This window comes from Cnephaeus nilssonii (assembly GCF_951640355.1).
Source record: "Cnephaeus nilssonii genome assembly, chromosome: 16".
NCBI lineage: Eukaryota > Metazoa > Chordata > Mammalia > Chiroptera > Vespertilionidae > Cnephaeus > Cnephaeus nilssonii.
The window spans coordinates 45779444-45789633 of record NC_137087.1 but is presented as its reverse complement, the minus strand read 5'-3'; the positions used below and the strand labels follow the sequence as shown (position 1 = coordinate 45789633).

At 51.0% G+C, this 10190-nt stretch overlaps 1 protein-coding gene across 3 annotated transcripts in view; it reads right to left on the bottom strand.

Moving 5' to 3' along the window:
* Nucleotides 1–4214: 4214 nt before the first annotated feature.
* The window catches only part of WBP1L (WW domain binding protein 1 like), a 61562-nt gene continuing 55586 nt past the window's right edge, over nt 4215–10190 (bottom strand). For 2 of the 3 annotated variants that reach the window (XM_079794282.1, XM_079794283.1), the window contains one exon: nt 4215–9885. In XM_079794282.1, coding sequence (XP_079650408.1) covers nt 9137–9885 — 749 coding nt within the window. In that variant the 3' untranslated portion in view covers nt 4215–9136. The remainder of the gene's footprint in view (nt 9886–10190) is intronic. The other variant, XM_079794281.1, reaches the window with a different exon arrangement.

Sequence of the window (10190 nt, the reverse complement as noted above, 5' to 3'; positions counted from 1 at the left end):
CAGCCCACCACTACCGATCACTCTTGCCTTGGTCCCCAGTGACCAGCAGTTCTCCTTTTCCTTGTCCTGTCCAGTAGCCACTGCCAGGACAGGGCTTCCACGGCAGCCTTCTGCTAAAGTGCCGGGCTCTGCCCCTGCTCCCCACTCCCCAGGAAGTCTATAAATGCCTCACTAGACAATGGAACCCAGCCCTGGCCCATGTGGCTCAGTTGGTTGAGCATCATCACATACACAGACAGGCTGCCAGTTGGATTCCCTGTCAGGGCTTGATCCCCAGTAGGGGGCGTGCAGGAGGCATCCATGTTTCTCTCCCTTCCTCTCTAAAATCAATATAAAAACATATTTTTTAAAAAATGGAACACAGACTTTTTCAAACCTTGAAACCAGCATCTTTAAACCTTGGCCACTGGCCAGTCTGCAAGTGAAAGATGTCCCTGGAAAAACTGACCCTGCTCTTTGGCCTAGAGAGAGGTCCCAATCCCAGCTCCCTGGCGCCAGCCAGACCAGGGTCAGATCGTCAACACCATGTCCTTCCTTCAGACTGGGGAGGGGCTCTGGAAGGACCAGCAGGGCAAGGCTGAGACCATGCCTGGCCAAGTTCTCACAGGGAAGAAATCAAGGAATTCCTTGGAAGGAGGGAGGAACAAGGTTTGCCATTACCCCTTCCTGCACAAGCTCTGTAAATCCAGTGGTTGTAGACCATCCCTTACTGTCCCCCCAACTCAATACTGGCCTTCACTGGCCAGTGACCCGGGGGCCTTGCTTACAGGCCCACAGGAGAGTTTGTGGGCCACTGTGGCTGACGCCAGCCCCCATCACAAGCAGCTTGGAGAGATGTGGACACCACAGTGAGCTAATGGGAAAGGGTTAAACTGGATATGCCCTCCCTCCTGCCCCACTCCGGTGCCAGCCTAGATGGGTTGGAGGTGAGTTAAGTATTCCAAATTTGCTCAAAATTTGAAAAGCATTTTGCAGGCTAGTGATGAACAGGTAAACAACTAGCGGAGGGTCTGTGTCCCCTATAGAAGCAGTGGGTGAGTGTAACTGGGATGGAAACATCTACTCCAACTGTTTAATCAGACCACTGAATGGCAGGAAAATTAGACTAACCTTTCAATTTGAAGATGACAACACTGAGGGCCAATGGGGTAGCGGAGGGGTGGGCTGGGGAGGGACTTGCCCTAAGCCACACAGCTACTAGGCAGCAGGGCTGGGACCAAAACCCAGGATTTCAATGATGCAGGATGAGGAGTGGCCGTGCTCTCCTACCTGTCCCATGTCCACGCAGAAGGGCTCAGGTGTCTAACTGGGGAGAGTACAAAGCTCAGTCAGTGTCCTTTCAGGAAATGATCTCATGAACTCTGATTCTTACCCAACTGCTCTTCCCCTGCCTGAAGGGCCTCTTACCACTTACTTAAATCCTCCCACCTGAATCTCAGTGAAGCCCTCCTCCAGGTCATGCTTCGTGATTCCTACCCCTCCGCTTCTGTTCCCTGGTACCAAATCCCGACTGCATCTGAGCACCTTCCTGAGCCTAAAATGGGTGTGGTATCCCCAAGAGACACTGTCTACCCCTCTATCTCTGGAGTTCAAGACTGAGCCCTCTCACGTTCTTTACCCTGCATATTGGCACCTGACAAGTAGGTTAGTCACACAAGTCACACAAGAGGACTGAATTAAATGCTCTCAGTTTAACTGGCTAATTGGTCCAGTGATAAACAGACTCCATCTCCTTGTGTAGAAGGAAGCCCAGATCTTTGGGTAAGCTGGAAGGTCTTTGCCAATAACTCAGTCAGTCACCTTTCCAGCCTCAGACTGCTCTTAACCAGTGATGTGATGATAAACAAACTCTGAACAAAACCAATGCTCTGGGGCTGGTGGTGAGGAAGAACCCTGATGTGATGTGTCATGTGTGCTGGTTACATGTGGATACCGCACCATGACCGATTTCAAGCCACCAATGTGATGTCACGGACCACAGAGTTGGGAAGAGATGCACAGTAGTGTTGTTATTTATCATTACGTATATTATACTAGTAGCCCTGCGCACCAATCCGTGCACCAGTAGCTCACTGCCGCCCTCCAGTAGCTCTCCGCCCGCTGCCCTGCCCTCCTGTAGCTCCCCCCGCCCTACTCCCCCGCCCCCCTCATAGCTTGCTGCCCTGCCCCCTCCTGTAGCTCTCCGCTGCCCGCTTGTAGCTCGCTGCCCAACCCTCCTGCTGATAGGTTGGGCAGCAAGCTACAAGCTTCATGGCGTAACGACCATTTGCATATTACATCTTTATTATATAGGATAGTAAATACCATTTACTACAGCTTGTAAAATTCCTGAAAATTTAATAATCAGCTCTTGTGAGCTAAGAGTTGGCCCTCCTAAGAGAAATGAGCTGCCCTGTCCTTTAGAAGAGCAGCTCCCAGCCTGAGGGGAGGACCTCTTCCCTGGTAACCTTGGTGTGTAGTGTGGGTGGATGGGAGGGCATGATTGTTCTGGTCAGCCTCTTGTGGCCACAAAACCTGGAGCAAATGAGGAGTCTTCTCGCCAGTCATACTTATGGGTGTAAACATCCAACTTTATAGGACAGGAAGCCAATTGCAGAGTGGGGTGGAGAGAGGACCAACGAGGACCTGGTCACCCAGGTTCTAGTCCCCGGACTCTCTGGTTTTCCTAGCCCTGGATCTTGGGCCCATTGCTAGCTTCTTGAACCCCACTTTCCTCAGCTGTCCAGTGGGGCAACTTACCACCTGTGCTGCCCATTATCTGAGGCTCTGGTGAGGATGAAAAGCAGAAAGGGCTGTGTGAGCAGGAGAGTTCCACACCAACCGGAGTTACAGAAGATAAGAAGTCAGGCTGTGGAGGCAAGTTCGGTGTTGTCATTTACAGACCAAATGACCATGGGCAACTTACTTGAACTTCTAAAACCTCAGTTTTCTCATCTGTAATATGGGTGACTTAGGAGTGTCAGTGCCTCCATAAACACTGGCTTCATTGTCACTGCCTATATCCAGATCCACAAAACAAGTCCTTCCCTAAGGGTTTTATACAAACCTCCCCAAGGACACTGGCTTGGTCAGGAGGAGCAGGGTGTCCAGATGGTCTGTCGAAGGATAGGACCTCCAGGACCTTCCTCTGGCAGCGGGGGAGTGGGTGGAGCACCCAGGGACAGACTTTTCATGGCTCCCACACTGAAGGTGGCTTGTTACATTTTCCAGGGCTGGTTTCTTGAGACTTCTTGGTGATCTGTGCAGTGGAAGGCTAAACTGTGGTGAGGAGCCGGCTTGTACAAAGTGAGGAGCGACTTCAGATCAAACATCCGCTTCTCCCCCTCACAAGCCACCCAAAGCTCTTTTATCTCCTCAGAGGAAGACCAAAACACTCTTGCCAGGAAAAGCCACAAAGACCCAGAGCTTTAACTCTGACAGTTTTACGATGTTTCCAAGAGGTTACAGCTCCCTGTGGAAGTGAACAGTGATCTGCAGCAGGCACCACCCCTGTCCCGGGCAGGAGGCCCTTGCAGCACTGAGGGGCTCCGCTGGCGAAGCCTGGCTGGGCGTGGGGGCCTCTGAGGGCTTATGATAAGGCAACGGGGAGGAGAAAAAGGGGATAAAGTGGCCTTTAGGGAACTGGTGTCTGGTTCACCTTCACCATGCTACTCCCCTGTTCAGGACACCTTTGAAAAGACGAGTTCTTCACGTGACACCAACATTACAACGGTCGCACTGACTAGTGGATTGCCTGAGCTTTGGAGTCAACTGACGTAGGTTCAGATCCTGACGACCACTTAGCTGTGTGATCTTGGACAAGTGAGTCAACAACTCTGAATCCCATTAATCAAGCAGGAATAATTACAGTCCATACCTCAAAGGGCTATTTTGAGGCTGAAATTTTTAAAAGTAGGTAAGATGCTTTACACAAGACCCAGCATTGTGGAAAGTCAACAAATGAAACAATGGACAAGTTAAATTAGTTTCATTACCAGCTTACCTCTCCAGCTTCATCTCCTGTCACTTCCCAGAATTATCTAGAAAGATTAAATTGCTCCTAGCTTTTTTTTTTTAAAAAAAAATATGTTTTTATTTCTTTATTTCAGAGAGAAAGGGAGAGGGAGAGACCGAAACATCAATGATGAATCATTGATCGGCTGCCTCCTGCATGCACCCTACTAGGGATCAAGCCCGAAACCCGGGCATGTGCCCTTGACTAGAATCGAACCCGGGACCCTTCAGTCTGCAGGCCGACACTCTATCCACTGAGCCTAACCAGCTAGGACTGCTCCCAGCTTTAGACATGACACCCACATTCTCCTGTTTTAGACCTACTATGTTTTTTTGTACTTTTTAGCACCTGGCACATAGTGGGCACTCAATAATCTACAGACTGAACGTTTGCCTGGAATTCCCTTTACACCTTTCTTCACCTGGCAAGACCAGTTCAGGTCTGTGCCAGGAAGGCTGTCCTGCAGGCCCAGGTGGGCACATACTCCTCCAGTGTCCTGTGCACCACATGCTACTTCCCATGTGCTACAACTGTTTACCTGCCTTTCTTCCTCTCTAGACCATTAGGTCTCCTAGAGATACAGGTCTAAGAGCATATCTGCATTCCCAATGCCTAGCACACGGTAGGTGCTCGATAAATGCTCAACTCTTAAATTAAGGCCACTCACCCACAGGGTGGAAACCTGTATCCCAAACACCTCCCAGGACCCACTGACCTCTGCAGTCGGCTCAGCCAGAAGGAGGTTTCCAGCAGGTTAGGTCAACATCAGCCAAACCCACTTCCCACTCCTTCTCCTGAGTAAAGCCATTTTTGCCCTTCCCCTAAAACAGAGGAAACTGGAGAATGGGGCATTTCCTGAAATTCGAGTTCATCAAAGCTACCCTGGTTTGTGCTCTAGGGCATTGGTACTGTCTCCACTTGAACTTGGTCACCTGAGAGAGGAACTCAGTGACCCAGGAGTCTGGTGTGCAGTGATGGGGGCAGGCTGCAGACCTGGGCAACAAGGGTATATGCACGCCTCTGGCACACAACCTCTGACTTGTATGTTTGTTTTTCTGTCACTCAGACATTCGATTAAAGACAGGAATGATGTACTTCCCACGTCTTCCCTGTGGTTTTAGAGCTCGACTGTCTCCAGATGCTAGCGTGGCTCCCCTGGCATTACTTGGAGGAGCCCAACAGTTTAGAAGTAGGCAGCCACCATCCCACTTGAGCCACTGAAGGGCCAGGGCAGTGTCTTCTAGCTGAGGGTCAAAGATGGTGGCAGGGGCATGTCTGGCTTACACTGGGCTCTTAGAAATAACAGTGCTGACTGCAGGGTAAACTCCAAGGCTAGGGACAGAACACTCTCTACTCTCTGCCAGCACCCCCACTAGTGACTGCTCCACCTGGGGAGGCAGGAACCCCTTCAGGGAGGATTCCACATCACCTTGCTGTGCCCACCTGTAGGCTGCCCAAAAAGTCTTGCTGGGTTGGGCTGTTCCTTCCTTTTGAGCAAGAACATCTGAAAAAATGTAATAGGACAGTCTTTAGAAAGTAGTAACCATGAGTCTCAGGAATAATCACTGTCCCAAGGGGACAGATGTTGGCACACCAGTGGCTCCCCCACAGCTTAAAAATCAGTTCTGAGTTCCCTGCCTGGTATTCGAGACCTCAAACTACCTCCCACGACTCCTCGGGGGTCTCTGAATCTGTACCATTCATTCATTTCAATCCACCTCATATTGTTAACTATTGTCACATGGGTATGGTTTTGTCTTCCCAAGTATCATTTAACTTCCAGAGGGCATGGGCCCAACTTATGTACTGCTTTCGCATTCTCCTTAGCATCTGGCACAGTGCTGGGCACCAAGTGGAAGAATCACTAAGACATATTTTGCATATTAAATTCCAAGGCCAAGTACCCATCCACATTTCTAACATAGCATTAACAGATTTCAGAGTACTTGTTTCCTTTTGAAGGTCATGTTTTAGCTTCGAAGTATCTGACAAAACTAGTGTCTGCTTTTTGGGGGTCTGATTTTAACCTGTTTGTGGAACTTTGCAAAGTATTCAAACATCAGACATATACCCTTGGCAGAAGGGTTTCAGGGAAACTCCTCAGCACAAAGCGTGGCCTCAGCAGCAGCATTCCCCGGCTTGCTCTTGGCCCTGCAGTTTGTGCCTGGCCTGGGAGCCTGTCCTCAACTGCAGGGTGACTCTCTCAGCCTCTGTGTGGAGTAGGGAAAAGCGCTTGTGGTTAGGAATCTCGAGGCACAACTCCCTGAAGTCTGAAGTAGAGGAAAAAGGAACAAAGTGTTTCAAGAAAAAGAGCGCACTGGGATTTTTGGGATTGATTTTATTTGGGCTTCTCACAGTGGTTAGAGCCACTCTGTCTTCAGAACAATCACAGCACAGGAAATGCGTCACCGAGACTGCCCAGAAAGGTCTGACCAGCTGAATCTTATTGCTTAAAATACACAAATTCACATAACTGACAAATGGTGATGTGCCGCACACAGGAATGTGTTAGCATTTGCAAATCTTCTGACTGTAGCACCAAACCCTCGACCAACCCCTTCCTTCTCATTCACCTGGAAAACCAGACTCCACCAAATCTCCCTGGCCCCCTAACTAGTCCTTCAACTCCCCGTTTCACCTCCCTTTGCATGCAGGGCAGCCTCCTGGAGCAGGGACAGACTGTGACTGCTGGAATCAAGCCCCGCTCCAGGTTCCATTACCCCAGACTCCTGCCTTTAGGGTGGGACACCGCAGTGAACCTTAACACTCAGACCAGTTCCCCACTCTAATGGGGAAGGAAACATGAGAGGGCCAGAATTTACCCATTTGATCAGTGAACTGAAGGCGGACTCATTTTGGTAAAACCTGATGTTCTTGGAGACACTTCAGTGAGTTGTTTGGGATTTTTTTTTTTTTTTTAATGGTGGAAGGAAAGGCATCTGAGGGCTGCTGACGCACCGGCTTGCTGGCATGAGCTGGACCTCAGCATAGGAAGGTAAGCCCTGCGGTGTCTGCCAAACCTCCCGGCAATTCTGGGCAGGGCTGACGTCTGGGCCATAGCTAGTCCAAGCTTGTCCCTGAAGATCCAATTAAGCCTTCGGTCTGGAGTTCCACCTTCACCTTCTGTGCCGAGTGGTTGTGAACACCCCCCAGGGGGCTGATACCGAGGGCCAGGAGCAGCCGAGGGAGGCAGACAGGTTCAGAGCACGTTTCCATTTACAGGGAACAGAACACAGGCCTCCGCATGTCCACGGAGCAATGTGCAAATTGCAGTGATGGGTAGAGGAAAACCTCTACTTTGAGGACAGTATCTCTGGCAAACACGGGACTGCCGTCGACAATGCTGCTGAATACACCCAAGTACACAGTCAGACAATTGTTCAGTAAACAGTAAATGCGTAAAATAAATTACCTTGAGAGGGCCATATCTGCTCCGAACATGTGGTAAATGGGAACAGAATGGCTGCCAGTCAAAGTATATTCACAGGAAAACAGGGCTGGGGGCTCACACACAACAAACACACACACACAGGTTATCCAAAAAGTCATTGTATACGGACTTCACTTTGTTCAACATAGATTTTGGTTTCATGGACTCCAAACACAGACACTCATTCACCTCACAGCCTTGGATTTGTCTATTTTTGTATACATCTATATTTTTTCCCTTTCTTATCATAAGGTCAATGCCTAGTCTAAATGTCATCGTTCAAGAGTGGGGGAAGAACCAAACTCTTCAAAAGAACAGGGCAGGGCAGGGAATGTTAGTTTCGGCTGCTTGCTTTCTCCATTCAGATTATTCCCATCAAAGCTCCACCGGTTATCTGAAGCCAAACTGCAGTAACAAGGATCCCGTGGTCCTTCTGGACGGCTCCTCCGGCTCCTCCACCCCCTCCTGGGGCCACTCAGACTCTTTACATAGGCTACGATTGGTTACCCCACTCACAAGGGGAGGGGGGCATGAAAACCACAGATAACCAAGGCAATTTCCCCCCAAGTGGTTAGTTAAAACAACAACAACAAACTTATTCAGAATCAAGAGAAAATACTGTGTGAGAACCGGCCTATGGGCTGCCCTTGCTCAGCACCACAGCCTCATTTGTTCAGAGAGAACAGGAGACACACAGGCCCACAGACTGCGTGCTTGGGTTGGGGGAGGGCCCTGGCCACCTGTGGGCACAGACCAAAGGGCAGAGATGCAGAAAGCTGCCCCTCTATCCACCACTGTGGCTCAGGGCTGCCTGGGCACCCACAGAAGGTCCAGAGATAGCCTCCGCCCAAGCCGCTACACAAAGCATCTCCTTCTGGCTCTTTAGAAGGCCGACTTGAGAAAGAGCCGCAGACTTCCCTTTTCCAGAACAGAATTCCTGCCTGCCCACTGGTAAAGCTCTTGTTTTCAGCTCGCTTTTGTTCTTTTTTCTATTTTAAAAAATGAAAAACAAAGAGAAGGCAGTATAATCTTCTCCACCTGCACCAGTCTGCGGCCAGCCGGAACGTGCTGGGCAGGGATGTAGTGATGCATCGATCTCGTCACCTGGAATTTGGGAATGCAACAAACCCTTACCTACCGACCACACGGCCACCCATCCGCCCTCGTCCTCCCACAGGACTGGCCCAAGTCCCGCTCTGCAGACACTGGCATCGAGAGATGACAACCCCTGGGTCTCTGCAGGCTTCCTTCACCCAGGGCTGAGACCTGCCGCCTCTCCCGACTGACACAGCAAGGTTCTCTTACACTAATACCAGAGCAAAAATCCACTCCATCACCAAGAGTCACCTCAGGGCATGGTCTCAGCTTCCTTCCTTGGGGACTTCTTAAACACACAGTACCTCCAACCAGGCAGGTAGTGAAATATGACTTGAAAAGGAAAAAAAGGGAGATCGGTGGGGAATGAGGAATGAGTCACAGAACCAACTTCTCAGCCCTCCACAATACTGTGCTTCTATGGGGGGCGGGGCATCCACACCCCAAACTGTACCTGGAGATGTAGGAAAATGCAGAAACAAAGGGGGAAAAAAGAAGAAAAAAATAAAAGACCAAGTGGCTGTACCACTTTCTTGGAAAGTCACTTAATGCTTCTCTCGTGGTTCTCCCCTACCCTGGTTGCTTTGCCAAGTTCTCAGATACAGGCAGGGCCTGCTCTAGCTGGGGGAGCTGCTGCTCTGGGAGTTTGGGGAGTCCTGCTCATTGATGGTGTTCAGCAGCAGGCACGCCGGTGGCCGGGGCAGGTGGGGATGCCCAAGATCTCGGGCCTGCTCCTCGGAGGGCTGGCATAGCCCTTCTTCCTCGTCACCAGGGGGCCGCACATGGCAGCTGTCGCAGAATTCCAGGGGTCCGTCCAGAGCGTCGTCGATAAGTGTGCTGAACTCTTTGAGGTTGTCGTCATGGTGGCCCCGGTTGCACACACACACCTCAATGCCCGAGTCGCCCGTGAAGCGGCGATGTCTGCCAGGCGTCTTGTCCTTGCTGTCGGGGAGGGCGCTGCCCTGCTCGCAGCTGTAATCTTTCAGCAGCTCCTCCTTACATTCGGAATCCTTGTCCAGGAAGGCCCCAGGGGCCAGCTCCCCCAGGTCAGCCACAGAGCCGCTGGGCTCCATTCCAGGGGCTTTGGTGGCTGCTGGGTTGGCTGGCATGTCGATGTTGGAGGGCTCAGGGTCAGCGATGATGCTCGGGGGTCTTGTGCTGCTTCTGCTGGACCCTGACAAGGGGCTGCTCTGGGCCCCCTGGGAGCCCCTGGCGGGATCAGCACCTGGGGGGCTGCCGCCTGCAGGGCCACACTGTGCAGACAGCTGCTGCTGCTGTAGTTGGAAGGCACTGTATGGTGGGGGAGGAGTTGGAGGTCGGTTCACCACTTCCTCATAAGGAGGTAGTAAATAGTTTGGCAAAAACCCTAAAATGGGGAGGTAGGGAGGAGAAATTATTGCACTGGCAATTGTTCTAGGACAGAGACATTACACATCTGTCTCTTCCCACCCCAGCATACCCACCGAGTGACAGCTACAGCTCTTGGTTGTGGGCAGAGCAGAGGGCTGTGGGAGTCACCTAATCTAGCCTCTTGAAACCTGAGAGCCCCTAAAGCTGCTTCATAGGCAAAGATTTCTGCCTGTATGGTCTGGAGTAAAGGCAGAGGGTTAGGAAAATGTGGTGGATGGCCAAGAGATCATTTCTGTCTGGAATGGACCTGCTTCACATGCA